At 39.3% G+C, this 15,463-nt stretch overlaps 1 protein-coding gene across 1 annotated transcript in view; it reads left to right on the forward strand.

The window, feature by feature from the left end:
• The window catches only part of MRPL1 (mitochondrial ribosomal protein L1), an 83,921-nt gene extending 82,591 nt beyond the window's left edge, over positions 1–1,330 (forward strand). Inside the window, exon 9 of the mRNA XM_073597417.1 lies at positions 1,009–1,330. Within this exon, the coding sequence (XP_073453518.1) occupies positions 1,009–1,115 (107 nt within the window). The 3' untranslated portion in view covers positions 1,116–1,330. The remainder of the gene's footprint in view (positions 1–1,008) is intronic.
• The last annotated feature ends 14,133 nt before the right edge of the window (positions 1,331–15,463 follow it).

A 15,463-nucleotide genomic window follows, 5' to 3' on the forward strand; every position in this document is an offset into this window, starting at 1 on the left:
GCGTGTCATTGTTTGTATGGACGTTAAGAACGTCGGTGTGCAGCCAATTTCTTTCCTTATTCAGTCTTCTACGGCAGGGGAGCCGGGGCTTGCACCCATGTGAGGAGTCTCACACTATTCATTGTACCTGTAGTTTCTTACCTGGAGCGGCGATTTTTCTTTGTTGTAATGTTCTCCCTTTGCCTGCGTGGGTTTCCTACGGGTAATTCAGTTTCCTTTCACACTTCAAAGACAGGCTGGTAGGTTAATTGGCTTCTCTCTAAATTGGCCCTAGTATGCGTTTGTATAAATGCGAATTAGGGACCTTAGATCCTAAGCTCCTTGAGGGCACGGACTGATGTGAATGTACAATATATGTGTAAAGAGCTGCATAAAGTGACAGCTCTATATAAGTACCTGTAATAAATAAATAATAGTGGCAATTAACTTCACCAGTGACAGTTCAGCCTAGTCCTTGCCTCTGCATACATTTTGTAAGACTTGAAGTCTTTTCCTCTGAGATTCATCAGCTTTTTCAGCCATAGTCCATGAACCATCTTTCCCACCAGCTGTCTAATGTTTGAAATGACCTATAACATGTAATTATATATGATAGCATTGTCTGCATTGCAGTGGTAGGACAAGGAGAGTATCCTAGAAGCAGCACAAGACGAGAGACCCTTTAAGTAGATGTGTTGGTGTGGCACTGTTAGTGTATGATGTGCAAGAGGCTTTAGCTGACTTATTCATTCAGATATAAAAAGAATAACTAAAGACTGTTTTAGTGGTGTAGTTAGATTACATATTTACAAGGGTAAGTAAAAATAAAATACAGGGCATAACAATAGCTCACTTTCCAGGAATCCTGCAAGGCTCCATCATACTTTTTATGTGCAGATTTTGGGGGTATATTGGTTTTAATAGTTGAAGCATTATTCTGTTTCTGCTTTATAGCTGGTATGCTAGTATAGACTATTGGCTACGATATCCCAAAAGTAATTTAGCCACCAAATCTGCTTGCTTTTCCAGGTCCTTTGGTGGAGACTGCTATTCTGGCTAGTGCTACGAGTGAATCGCTTTACATAGATTTTCAGAAATTCCTTCCACAAGAACCAGCTAAGAGCGAAGAAAACTGAAGGATGCTTTGTAAAGATGACTTGTCCTGCCTAACCAATGATGTGAAAGGGTCACGACATGCATCAACCTATTATAGACACCATTTACACCTCCTATTTGCTTTGGCTCCATAGGAATCAGAGTAAAATTTCTGCAGGTGGACACATGACATTCATGTGGATATTAATGTTTTTTTTGTTTGTTTTTGTAATAAACTTATTAACTGTTTATTAAATGTCAGCAGTCTAATGCTTTATTTGTGTAATTATGTGAATTGGAAAGCTTTGGATTTTAGTTTTCAACATTATTACTAGTAGCACAATTAGCCAAGAACAGTTCCAAAAAAAAAAAAAAGCTGTAGCAGAAAATCTGGTCAGTGTATAATTAAAGTGGTCCAAAAGTCAAATTAAAATCCCATGCCACTGTGCCCACCTATCTTTGCAAAACATTTAAAATTATTTAAATTGGATGCAAAAACTACTACTACAGCTAAATTCCTCAAGGTTGGTCATGGGGCCAGCTGCAGAGGCATTTGTTCACATGATCTCATTTGAAAGACCAATGCCTTCGCTTAAACTTTGAAACTATTCTTCAGTAGAGATCATTTAATCAAAATCATGGTATTTGGTCATGGTACTCACTACTCACCCACTACTACTGGTATCCAATTTCTGCAGCCAGGTTTTCCTGCCACCTTCTGTGTAATATGATTTTAAGGATGTGGGTTACATTATCTTTTTATAGCTCACTCAATTTTCCTACACACTGCAACCATTTTATAAATTGCTTCATTTGAAGGGAATCTGTTGCTAAAAGAAAACTTAAGAGTGCCCCCTGCAAAAAAAAACAAAACATTTTTTCAATTGCCCTGCTGATAATCCCTGCTGTATTAAAAAAATGCTACTTAATTTTCTGACTGATACTCATGGGAGCATTACTAGTAGTTTCTATGTGATTAACCGTATTTACTGAATACATACACCACAAACATCATTTGCCGAACCTTACTGCTAGGATGGAGAACAAATGGATCACCAGGGAAAAATTTCCATTGAATTTTTGACTCCAATAATGTTGCTTCATTGACACCTGCTGCTGGCCTTCATACCCCAGAGACTAATCTTTCTCAAAACCTGAAAACCTCAAACACTAGCTGTCGTCCATGTCTCCTATAGGTCTGTTACTAAAGCAATAAATTTAAATGTTTCCATTCAACACACAACTAAATTAATTTTATTCTCCTGTGCAGGATGCGTGGATTATACACATTATGTATTTACACTATTATCATGTGATGCGTTTTGTGGTTGGTAAATTCAAATATATTTCCAAATGGGATCCTGTTAGGTTAAACCAGAAGCGCAAGATGTTTGCACTGGTGTAACATGCTTGTATTTTAAATGTTAATTGCATCTTTGATGCCATTTCCAATAAATGCATATTCAACAGAGATTAATATTGGCGCTTGTAAAAATGTAGCCTTAAAAAGCCACAAATGTGGGAAATTAACCTTTAATTGCCATTTTAACCTGTGTGTTCCACCTTCTGTGTCTGTACCAAGGCCAAACATTCCAGGGTATGTAAACTTTTTATCAGGGCTATTTGGGTGATTTCTGTTATTATGATTTAAAAAGGAGCCAGAAAACTATGCGATAATAAATGGCTTCATGTGTTTGCTATCCTTAAAAGACAGTTTTTTTGGCATGATCAGTCACATTTTCAATATTAATGCCAAAATTTCACAATTTCTGCCAGGGTATGCAAACTTTTGAGCTCAACTGTATCTGTAGTGTTTTCTTATCTCTCTTCAAAGCACTAAGTCCCATAGCTTTCTCATGCTCCCTTCTTCTGTTATCAGCATAACTTCTGACAAGTTATCTGTCAACTGTGATAAAACCAGGCCGAAATTTGTGTCAGGGTGGGTTCTATAAATAGACTAGCAAAGAGCTGGTCAATTCACAGCACAGCTCTGCAAGTCTCTGCTTATGGGGAGAGGAGTGTGTGACTTTCCTCCAATCAGCTGTCTCACAGTGTATGGCAAGACTTCCCTCCCCCTGCTGCAACAGGAAGAGAAAATTCTAACAAGACGTGCACTTTCTAAACTGTATATAAAGCTGAAGACAGCAAATATGCATGTAAAACTTATGAAGGGAGATTTGTTTCATCTCTGTGTATCATCTGAGGCTGTTCACTTCACTGGGTATATGTGAGGGTTTACACCCACTTTAAAAGCTAGTCTGTCTAGACAGTATGGTCACCTGCTGACTTGGCACCCTCCACAGGCAGCTTGACTCTCAGTAAAACATAGAAATTGTGTCCAACATAATGCTACTCCCGATAATTGCAGTAAGGGGGATGTTTTTCCAGTCTTTTGAAGTGTTCAAAGACAATGACTTTCCCAAGCCCTGTCTGTGTGAAGAAGTAACACTGCTAGAACATAGAAGAAACTGGAAGGGTCTAGCCAGGTCTTAACCAACACTAAACAGGAGGGGAGTTGTATGGAGATACTAATGGAGGCACATCACTGGGTGCACCAGGCCACATTCTATTTTGTAACAGTAAACAGGAGGGGATTTGCTAAATCACATAAGTAAACAAGTTGTAGTGGTCCTAAAGCACCATACTCGTGCTGTCCCTTCAGAGCTCTGTGACGTCATTGCAGCTTGGCCATTCAAGTGGCTGCAGCCCGTGAACCCAAAGGAAGATCGGGTGAAGATGGAAGCACTCTGTGGTGACAGTGCGTTGCTGGAGGGAATAGTTTTAAGGTAAGTATGCCATAATGTGCTAGTATGTGGAGCATACTAGCACATTTTAGGTCAAACCACCTGGGGCCCATGTTTTTTTGGTTTTTTTTTTGTTTTTTTTTTGCTACGCTTTAAACATTTCAGGTGTCAAAAACCAGGAGCCAAAGAGCATTAGACCTTTTAGGCCTCGTGCACACAAGACGTTTAACTCTCCTAGAAGCCAGCAGCATTTTTGCAGAAAAAGGCTTTGTTTTGTTTTTTTATAATCATACTTACCTAGGTGGATGGAGCATCAGACCGATGCTGCATCTGTCCCCCGGCGTCTCTGCACTGAGAACTGAGCCACTGAACACCGCTGATGGCTCGGTTCTCACTCCTCCGCGAGCAGAGAGATGCTGCCTGTCAATCAGCATCTCTCCTCTCTGCTCCTCCACGCTCATTGAAGCGCTGAGCTGTGGAGGGGCAGGGAGCGGCCGTCTCAGCGTCTTGCTGAGACTGCCATGAGTCAAGGCACCTGGCGGATCCAGACTTGGGAAGTCGGGATGATGCGCTGCCTTGACTGATTGCAATGACGTCAGCGAAGAGCGGACCTCAGACCTCTCTCCGCTGAAAACTGGTCACAGGAGTGCAAAACAAATTGCACTTCTGTGACCCAGAGGTGAAGCCCAGCCTAAAAAGCTCAGGCTGGACTTCTCCTTTAACAGGCATCAAGCTCTTAGGCATTAATTCATTTCATTGGCCAGACAGAATTAAATGATGAAAAGCTCAAGCACTAGCGTTTAGGCGCATTTAGCAGCTTTTAGTAGCCTCAAGCATTTTTTCTGCCCAAACTCTGCTCCTCATGTACACACTGGCAGTGGGTTTTTTTCCTAAAAGCCTCTGCCACTAAAAGCTCCTAAAAGCCATAGTGTGCATGGACACATAGAATAACATGCAGAGGCGTTTTGAAACAGAAAAAAAAAAAAAAAACGCCTGACGCTGCTAAAAGCGACAGGATAAATGCCCTGTGTACATGAGGCTTAATCTGGGTGACAGGAGGTTGTTGACTTGTGACTGTATCCTTGGATGGAAAGCCTGATTATGTATCCTCATTCATAATTGTATATATGTATTGTGTTAAAAAACAGCATGAATTCAGCACGGATGTTGAGAAGGGGCTTTGACTCTTAGTGCATTTTTCATTTTTAGCAGAAATCCGAAGATATTTCTGCCCACCTGAAATATACTTATCTGTCTCGTAAAAAACAGGTTGCTGGTAAGCTACAAATGAGGAGGTTTATAGCAATAGATTTGTATATATCCTGCCAAGCAGATGATGCTTTTTAGTTAGACATTTTTAAATAGCAGGAAGAATAAATTTAAGTGATTTTGAGAAGTAGGATCACTGAAGCATGTCCCTTAACCGGTTCAATACAGGGCATTTTCACCCCCTTCCTTCCCAGACCAATTTTTAGTTTTCAGCGATATCGCAATTTAAACGACAATTGCGCGGTCGTGCGACGTTGTACCCAAACAAAATTGACATCCTTTTTTTCCCCACAATTAGAGCTTTCTTTTGGTGGTATTTGATCACCTCTGCGTTTTTTATTTTTTGCGCTATAAACAAAAGAAGAGCGACAATTTTGAAAAAAACACAATATTTTTTACTTTTTGCTATAATAAATATCCCAATTTTTTTTAAAAAAAACAAATTTTTTCCTCAGTTTCGGCCGATACGTATTCTTCTACATATTTTTGGTAAAAAAAAATTGCAATAAGCGTATATTGATTGGTTTGCACAAAAGTTATAGCGTCTACAAAATACGGGATAGATTTATGGCATTTTTTTTTTTATTATTATTTATTTATTTTTTTTACTAGTAATAGTGGCGATCGCAATTTTTTTTTTTCGTGACTGCGACATTATGGCGGACACATCGGACACTTTTGACACATTTTTGGGACCATTCACATTTATACAGCGATCAATGCTATAAAATTGCATTGATTACTGTGTAAATGTGACGGGCAGTGAAGGGGTTAACCACTAGGGGGACACAAGGGGTTAAATGTGTTTCCTAGGGAATGCTTCTAACTGTAGGGGGCGGGGACGTACAAGGGGAGGAGACCGATCAGTGTTCCGCTGTACTGGGAACACAGATCGCTCTCCTCTCACCTGACAGGACGTGGATCTGTGTGTTCACACACACAGATCCACGGTCCGGCCCGGTTAACGGGCAATCGCGGGTGCCCGGCGGACATCGTGGCCGCCGGGCACACGCACCGGGTCTCGAGCAACGTGGCGGGCACGGGCGCGCCCCCTAGACGGCTGGGAACCCGAGGCCGTCATATGACGTCCACCCAGGATGGGAGATCCCATCTGTGGACGTCATATGTATATACGCGGGTAGGGAAGTGGTTAATAATGCAAAGAATACATTTCACTTTCCATCCTGTACCCACAGAGCTAACCTTGATGGAGTATGTAAACCTTTCGGGTGCAAAGAACCAGGACTTAAAGACAGAAAATACCTGAGGCCTGACTGAGTTTTGAATGAAAGGGTTGTTTATGAGTGTTTGCACCATCTAAGGCTGGCCATAAATGGATCTGTTTTTTTTTCTAGTGAATTACAGGCCCAACAGATTCTCCCATCCACACAATCAAGGTTGCTGGAGGAATCCTTCTCACTATGTTATTGTATTCTGACAGCTGGAATGCCACCACTGTCAGAATACATTGATTGGCTGTAGGCACTGATCGAATAAAACATTTCCAGATAAGTTGATCATTAGATCGACTTCTCGTGAGTGGGATCAGCCTTAGATGGATCCAAATTTCAATCGATATATGGCCAGTTTCATAAGCTGGAGAGATTATTGATAAGAATGGCATAAAAATAGCATCACCCAAACAGGAACTTGAACCATGGATCCGAAGTAAAATTCTGATGCACTACCGACTGAACTATCGAGGCTCCAACTAGACAAATCTGAATATGGCCAAGTGAATTGCAAAAATTGGCATCTGGGGGATTACTAATGGAGGGATTTGTGGCCAAAAAAGGTTTTATATGTCCCTGGCTAAATAATGTTTGCAATTTTGATATGACATCACTGTTTTTATGTTTTTTTTTTAATTATTTAACTTTTTGCTCAAGTTCCCAGTAATCCTAAAATAAAGCCAAAAGAAAGCACTATCTTTACCCAAACAATATCAGGATTGCTTGGTTTGCCTGCAGCTGCCCTCGGACTGCAACCCCATTGCTAGGCAGCAGATTGACTGTCTGCCTTTCCTCCTCTGCTCTGATTGGCCAGTGGTGCTGTGGCGGTCTTGTTAAACACCACAATCCCAGTAATAGGTCCTGGGGGCAACCAAGTACAGTTAGGCTTGCTTGTCTACCCTTGACTTATGTTACACAAATCAATGAATTTCGTGGCTCTTTAGTGGCCACTTTGTTAGGAAAAGTTGTAATGTACATAAGTAAAAAAAATAGTGCGCTACACTTCATCACTGCACAGTCCCCGGACCCCCATCTTCTTTTTTTTTTATAAATCTTTTTATTAAATTTCTTAATTATAAACAAAACATGCAGAGACACAACATACCATCATACACATTGATCCAAAAATATAATAATACACTTTCCAAAATCTAATATATGAATTATTAATCCAAAAGGGAAGGAAAATAGAAGAAGGAAAATAAAAAAATAGATAAATAGGAAACAAATTACAGTAAACATTAATTCCTTCTTTCTCCAATAGCCCCAAACATTTCTCATATGGGAACGCACATATTATACACAATAGCCCCCATGGGTGTTCTGTACTGTATACGACTTATCCAGCCACTTTTCCCACACTTTATCGTACTTACTAGGCCAACCCCTATTCATACAGGTATCTCTATACAATGGAAGATTATTGTTTACCAATTGCTTCCAATATGAGAGTGTGGGGGGATGAGGTTTCTTCCAATGCAACGCAATAGCTTTTCTTGCGTAAAATAATGCTATGTTGGCAAACACTCACTCAGACACTGTTGGAAAAATAGTCTCTACCAAACCCAATAGACAAACAGACATTTAGGCTCCATTCACACTAGCGCGTTTTTTGATGCATTTTGCATTTTGCAGAAATGCACGGGAATTTTTTAACATGGGTTCCTATGGAACATGTTCACATCAATGCCTTTTTGTTTCTCTGCATTTTTGGAAAGGGTCAGGGACTTTTTTTCATGCAAAATGCAGCGTTTTGCATGTAATAGAATTCAATGGACAAGCATCAAAAACGCAAGTGCACCGTTTTTGCAGCGTTTTTGATGCGTTTTTGGTGCGTTTTTGCCGTTTTTTGTTTTTTTTTTGTTTTTTTTTTTTTAAGACTGTAAAAAAAACTGTAAAAAAAAAAAACGCAAATCGCGGCAAAATCGCGGCAAAAACGCCGCAAAAACGCTGCTCAAAAACGTGGCAAGCATGAAAAAAAAACCTCCAAAAACGCTCAAAAGCAACATGCATAGGTGTGAATCGAGCCTTAGACCGGTAGAGGAGCGGAAGTGATAGAGTTCAATAAATCCACCACTTCCACCCAAAAAATAGCTATATATGAGCAAGTCCAAAAGATATGTTAATATGTGACCCCCATCTTCATAGTAACCAATACATTCGGGTATATACCTGCAAATATACCCAAAATGGTGGGCAGGAGCAGCAGTACTGGGTGTGGTGGTTCTAGGGAGGGAACGGCTCTTCAAGCAGGTCCCACACACAAAAACAGTGATAACGCTGCACACAGAAGAAGTCAGGTGATGCAATTCTTTGGCCAAGCCAGATAATAATAATATATTAATAATGTGTCAGCAACTATGTCAATAGTCTTACAAAGTAAAGCAATACTTCTAGTACATTCCTCTTTTAAAGCATACAGTACCAGTTAAACTCTATCCTTGGATGCAAGTTTCTGTTTCATCAGAAGGTGGCACTGTGTATGCATATTTGATAGTTATTCTACAAAGGGAGCAAAACTATACCTTTATGCTTTGTGTACTTTGTAGTTTTACGTTTTTAGAAAAAGGATAATTATACATGAAAAGTTTTATATTACAAGTTTTCAATAAAATACACTTATGGATTAAAGGCAGCTTTACTTAAAATGTTTTTCCAAAGTCTGTTATATGGTACAAGCTTTTAAGTAAAAATACTCTGTAAAATACTTATTGCATGGGTAGAAATTTGCCTAAAGTGTTTCTGTGATCCCATCTGTCCAATTCATTTCTGCCTTTATTTAATACAGTTTGTTTTCTTTTTTGTTTTCTTTTGGAGCCCCTAATGGAGACTACAAACAGTACTGCCAACCCATATTACACAGGCAGTGTTTATCATTATCACTATTAAAAAAAAAAAAGTCCAGAACAATGATGTGACACCAATGCTGGAGAAAGTGTATGCAGGCAGGGAGGGGCTAAACGAGGTTGCAGTACACCAGCAGCACTGAGATGCAGAAATGATGAGAAAAAAAGGTGAAAAACATAATTTTATATAAAAAAAAATTAGTTGTTCATTAAATACAGTACCTTAGCAAACTAGGTCTCATTAACTCATTTAGCATTTAAATCTACTTTAACTGGCTTAATGGAATAACGCTTTCATTTTACATATACAGTTCTGCTCATAAGTTTACATACCCTGGCAGAATTTATAATTTCTTGGCCATTTTTCAGAGAATACAAATTTCTTTTACTCATGGTTAGTGTTTGGCTGAAGCCATTTATTATCAATCAACTGTGTTTACTCCTTTTAAATCATAATGACAACAGAAACTACCCAAATTACCCTGATCAAAAGTGTACATACACTGGTGATTTTGGCCTAAAAACATGCACACAGAGGGGTTTGAATGGCTATTGAAGGTAACCATCCTCACCTGTCATCTGTTTGCTTGTAATTAGTGTGTGTGTATAAAAGGTCAATGAGTTTCTAGACTCCTGACAGACCCTTGAATCATTCATCCAGTGCTGCACTGACGTTTCTGGATTCTGAGTCATGGGGAAAGCAAAAGAATTGTCAAAGGATCTGTGAGAAAAGGTAGTTGAACTGTATATTACAAGAAAGGGTCATAAAAAGATATCCAAGGAATTGAGAATGCCAATCAGCAGTGTTCAAACTCTAATCAAGAAGTGGAAAATGAGGGGTTCTGTTGAAACCAAACCACGGTCAGGTAGACCAACTAAAATTTCAGCCACAACTGCCAGGAAAATTGTTCGGGATGCAAAGAAAAACCCACAAATAACTTCAAGTGAAATACAGGACTCTCTGAAAACATGTGGTGTGGCTGTTTCAAGATGCACAATAAGAAGGCACTTAAAGAAAGATGGGCTGCATGGTCGAGTCGCCAGAAGAAATACATTACTACGCAAATGCCACAAAGTATCCCGCTTACAATACGCCAAACAGCACAGAGACAAGCCTCAAACCTTCTGGCACAAAGTCATTTAGAGTGATGAGACCAAAATTGAGCTTTTTGGCCACAACCATAAATGCTACATTTGGAGAGGAGTCAACAATGCCTATAATGAAAGGTACACCATTCCTACTGTGAAACAGGGAGGTGGATCGCTGATGTTTTGGGGATGTGTGAGCTACAAAGGCACAGGAAATTTGGTCAAAATTGATGGCAAGATGAATGCAGTATGTTATCAAAAAATACTGGAGGAACATTCGCATTCATCAGCCAGGAAGCTGCGCTTGGGACGTACTTGGACATTCCAACATGGCAATGATCCAAAACACAAGGCCAAGTCAACCTGTCATTGGCTACAGCAGAATAAAGTGAAGGTTCTGGAGTGGCCATCTCAGTCTCCTGACCTCAAAATCATTGAGCCACTCTGGGGAGATCTCAAACGTACAGTTCATGCAAGACAGCCAAGAATTTACAGGAACTGGAGGCTTTTTGCCAGGAGGAATGGGCAACTTTACCATCTGAGAAGATAAAGAGCCTCACCCACAAATACCACAAAAGATTTCAAGCTGTCATTGATGTTGAAGGGGGCAATACACGGTATTAAGAACTGGGGTATGTAAACTTTTGATCAGGGTCATTTGTGTAGTTTCTGTTGTCATTATGATTTAAAAAGAGTAAATACAGTTGATTGATAATAAATGGCTTCAGCCAAACACTAACCATGAGTGAAAGAAAAGTTTTTGTGTTATTCATATTCTCTGAAAAATGGGCAAGAAATCATAAATTCTGCCAGGGTATGTAAACTAATGAGCACAACTGTACATTTTCTATTCTTCTGTTTTAGATCTGGTTCACGCCTATGCATTTTTAGCGCATTTTCAGTTTTGCAGAAACACACTACAGTCCGTTTAACAAGGTTTCCTATGGATGTAGTTCTGTGCATTTTATTGAAAGGGTCAGGGATTTTTTTCTGGTTTTTGGTTCCATAGACTTTAATAGATCAAAAACGTGTATTGAAAAACGCAAAATGTACCTGGGGTATGGAAACTGCAACCTGCATAGGTGTGAACCAGGCCTTAAAAATTACATGAGATCCTACCCAAATATGCTAGCATAATATAATAGCCATACAGAGTGAGATTACCATGACTAAACCACCACTGTGCCAGGTCAGTTGTCATGCTGACAACAGGGCTTTTGCTCTTACACACTGGGAAGGTGCTTCAAGAACTGGACCCTTAAAAAATTGGGCCCCCATTAGGGCACCAGCTCAATAATAACATAGACTAAGAATTTTCTCACCACCGGAGCCCTATTTAGTACTGTGGAGATATTATGCACAAGCTACCTTCTCACCACCTTCTGCTAAACTAGTAAAGGGAAGGTTAGATTCCTTTTCTTATTTGTAAAATAGCTTAAAGTTAGTTCCCCCCTCCAAAAAAAAAAAAAAAAAAAAGTTAAGCTAGGTTCATATCTATGCTTTTTTTTGGTGCAATTGCTGAAGCACAGAAACGCACTACAGTCCATTTGACATTTTTTCCTATGGGTCCCATTCACATCTATGCAGTTTCCAGCAGTGCATTTTTTGGAAAGGTACAGGGACTTTTTTACAACAGTGCATTTTTTACAACGGTGCCTTTTTTACAATGGTGCGTTTTTGTTTTTGTGTTTAACAATCAGTTTCCTCTTCGTACAAAAAAAATAAAAAATGCATGAAGCATGAATCGTATAAAAAAAGTGCCTGAAAATGTGTCGCAAAAACTCATAAAGAAAATGCATCAGCCGCACATGCACAGATGCGAACCTAGCCGTTACTTTATAGAGATGATGCATATGCCATTGACAACTTTGGTGCAACAATATGTCACCATGAGAATACACTGCAAAGCTTACTTTTAAGCTAGCATACAACATTTTACATTTAGTTTCTCCATGGTGAAAAGGTAAGTTATCTAAAAAAACCCTTTACTGGTTCGTTACGAAAGATGGCAGCACATATGCCCACAGTGAAAACATGTAGGTTATGAAGAAGCTTTGTGATTCTTGGTGTATTTACATGACTCTACAAAATAATGACTCAAAAACTCCAAGGCCCAGTTCACACAAGATGCAGTTCCGTGTGCTTTTTTTCTGCACTAGAATTGCATGCACAGTGTTTTCCATGTATTCCAATGGCTCTAGTTCACACCATGCAGTCAGTTTCCCGTGCAGAAACTGACCGGAAACTGACTGCATGTAGTGAACTAGAGCCATTGGAATACATGGAAAACACTGTGCGTGCATTTTGTGCAGAAAAAAGCACACGGAACTGCATCTGGTGTGAACTGGCCCTAACTCTACAAAGGAAAAACCTTAATGTAAGCAGAAAATTGATAATGATAGATTGAAATGTCTCTGTCTACAGATTGCATAGAAAATAAAATAATGTTTGTAAAACTATATCACCAAAAGAAAGCCTTTTCTGTAAAAACAAACAAACAAAAAAAAACAAACAATCAAACTTCATTATCTTAAGTAATGAGAAATGTATTGTCATCTATAGACCCATAGCGCAAATGTAAAAATTGCTCTGATCCATCCATCTGATTCATAATTATGTAACCTGAATTGTAGCTGATAATTGATACTGAACTTCCTCCTTTGTTACTGCTGTATTATCCTTCTGCAGGGTGGACAGGAGTAAATTGAATATTCATTAACCACTTCAGCCCCGGAAGGTTTTAACCCCTTCATGACCAGGCCATTTTTTGCGATACGGCACTGCGTTACTTTAACTGACAATTGGGCGGTTGTGCAATGATGTACCCAAATAAACTTGATGTCCTTTTTCTTACCACAAATAGAGCTTTCTTTTGTATTTGATCACCTCTACCGTTTTTATTTTTTGTGCTATAAACACAAAAAGCGACAATTTTGAAAAAAAAAAAAACATTATTTTTTACTTTCTGCTATAATACATATCCAATACAACAATTGAAAAAAAAAGAATTTCTTCATCAATTTAGGATAATATATATTTTGCTACATATTTTTGGTAAAAAAAATTCCCAATAAGTATATATTGATTGGTTTGCACAAAAGTTATAGCATCTACAAATGATGAGATATTTTTATGGAATTTTTATTGGCCCCCCTCTGTTCAACAGCATGTGCGTGCTCCCAGAGGCTACTGCACGAAGCGACGTACAGGTAAGTCGTTTCACACAGCCAGGCCCCCTTGCCGCAGTAAATGTGTGGAAGGCGGTCCAGAAGTGGTTATTGCAGAAGTGCAGCAGCCACCTTTAACCACTTCAGCCCAGGAAGATTTTAACCCCTTCCTGACCAGAGCACTTTTTACAATTTGGCACTGCGTCGCTTTTACTGACAATTGCGCGGTCATGCAATGCTGTACCCAAACAAAATTTGCGTCCTTTTTTCCCACAAATAGAGCTTTGTTTTGGTGGTGTTTGATCACCTCTGCGTTTTTTTATTTTTTGCGCTATAAACAAAAAAAGAGCAACAGTTTTGAAAAAAAACAATATTTTTTACTTTTTGCTATAATAAATATCCCCAATTTAAAAAAAAAAAAAAAATTCTTCATCAGTTTATCCCAATATATATTTTTCTACATATTTTTGGTTAAAAAAAAAATTGCAATAAGCGCATATTGATTGGTTTGCGAAAAAGTTATAGCGTCTATATAGCATCTATAAACTATGGGAAAGATTTATGACATTTTTATGGCATTTTTATTATTTTTTATTAGTAATGGCGGTGATCTGCGATTTTTAGCGGTATTGCAGCGGTCAGAATGACACACTTTTGACACATTTTTCGGACCATTGACATTTATACAGCAATCAGTGCTATAAAAATGCACTGATTACTGTGTAAATGTCACTGGCAGGGAAGGGGTTAACACTAGGGGGCGATCAAGGGGTTAAATGTGTGTTCCCTCAGCGTGTTCTAACTGTATGGGGATGTGACTTACTAGAGGAGGAGAGATATCGTTGTTCCTACTTAGTAGGAACAAACGACATGTCTCCTCTGCCCTGATAGCACAGGGATTTGCGTGAAAAAAATATAAAATATATATATATATATATATATATATATATATATATATATATATATATATTATATATATATATATATATATATATATATATATATAAACTCGCGCTGATGGTGAACAAATAGGGTAATAAAAAGTGAATGAAGCTGCTATACACAAAGTGCTAGACACTTGAACACAATAAAATACATAAATACAGTGCTCACAAACATAAACCCATCATAAGTGAAAAAAACAAAAACATAAAGTCCATAAAAAAACAAAAAAATGCTTCACATCTAGTGTGCAAAAAGTGCTGCCCCCCACATGTGTCCCCACTCACCAGATCACAACGACACCCAGCTTTTCAGTCTGGGGGTCAATACGGACTTGTAACGATATCCAAAGGATGGCAGATTCAATGATGGGACTTGATGACAAATACTTCTTCAAGATGATATCTCAGCCATAAAAACAGGTACCCAAAAGGAAAGAGATGGACTAATAGTGAAGTAAGCTAAGAACAGGTTTCATTGCGCATAAAAAATGCATACTTACAGACGTAAGTTAAAAGCAGGCATAAAATGGAGAAGAAAATATAGCAAACGCCGTTAAATGGCGTTCTTTCCACGAGACCGGAAGTGACGTCAGTCGTGCCGGAAGTTACACAAATCCCTGTGCTGGCGCTCGTGCATGCGACCGCTCATGGCCGGCGGTGATCATGCCCGCCTGCCATGCACATCGGGTCTCCGGCCATGCAGTGGCCAGGCGCGTGTGTTTCTGGCGGCGCGCCCTCTAGCGGCCACTGAGGGGAAGGACGCACCCATACAGTATTTCACCGAGGAGAGCCATTGTGCCGCAGTATATCTGCATGAGCTGGTCCAGAACTGAGTTAAGGAGACCACTTTGCAATGCTCATCGATTAAGTGTCTCCAGTGCAGGGGCAGCCATCTGGACTGGGTCTGGATTGATTCTGGAGGACTGCGATTGGCTGATGCTACAATGCGAGGAGAAGTATGTCTCCAAACTGCTTAGAAGAAAAGGGAGGACAGTCAAAACAAGCTAGTAGGAGTGTCAAAAAAGACTGGAATGCTGGTGAAACAGAACGCTGCCATAGCTGACCTTGATCGGGTGAGACCTCAGAGAAGCAAAGAGA

This window comes from Aquarana catesbeiana, linkage group LG01 (genome assembly GCF_042186555.1).
Source record: "Aquarana catesbeiana isolate 2022-GZ linkage group LG01, ASM4218655v1, whole genome shotgun sequence".
NCBI lineage: Eukaryota > Metazoa > Chordata > Amphibia > Anura > Ranidae > Aquarana > Aquarana catesbeiana.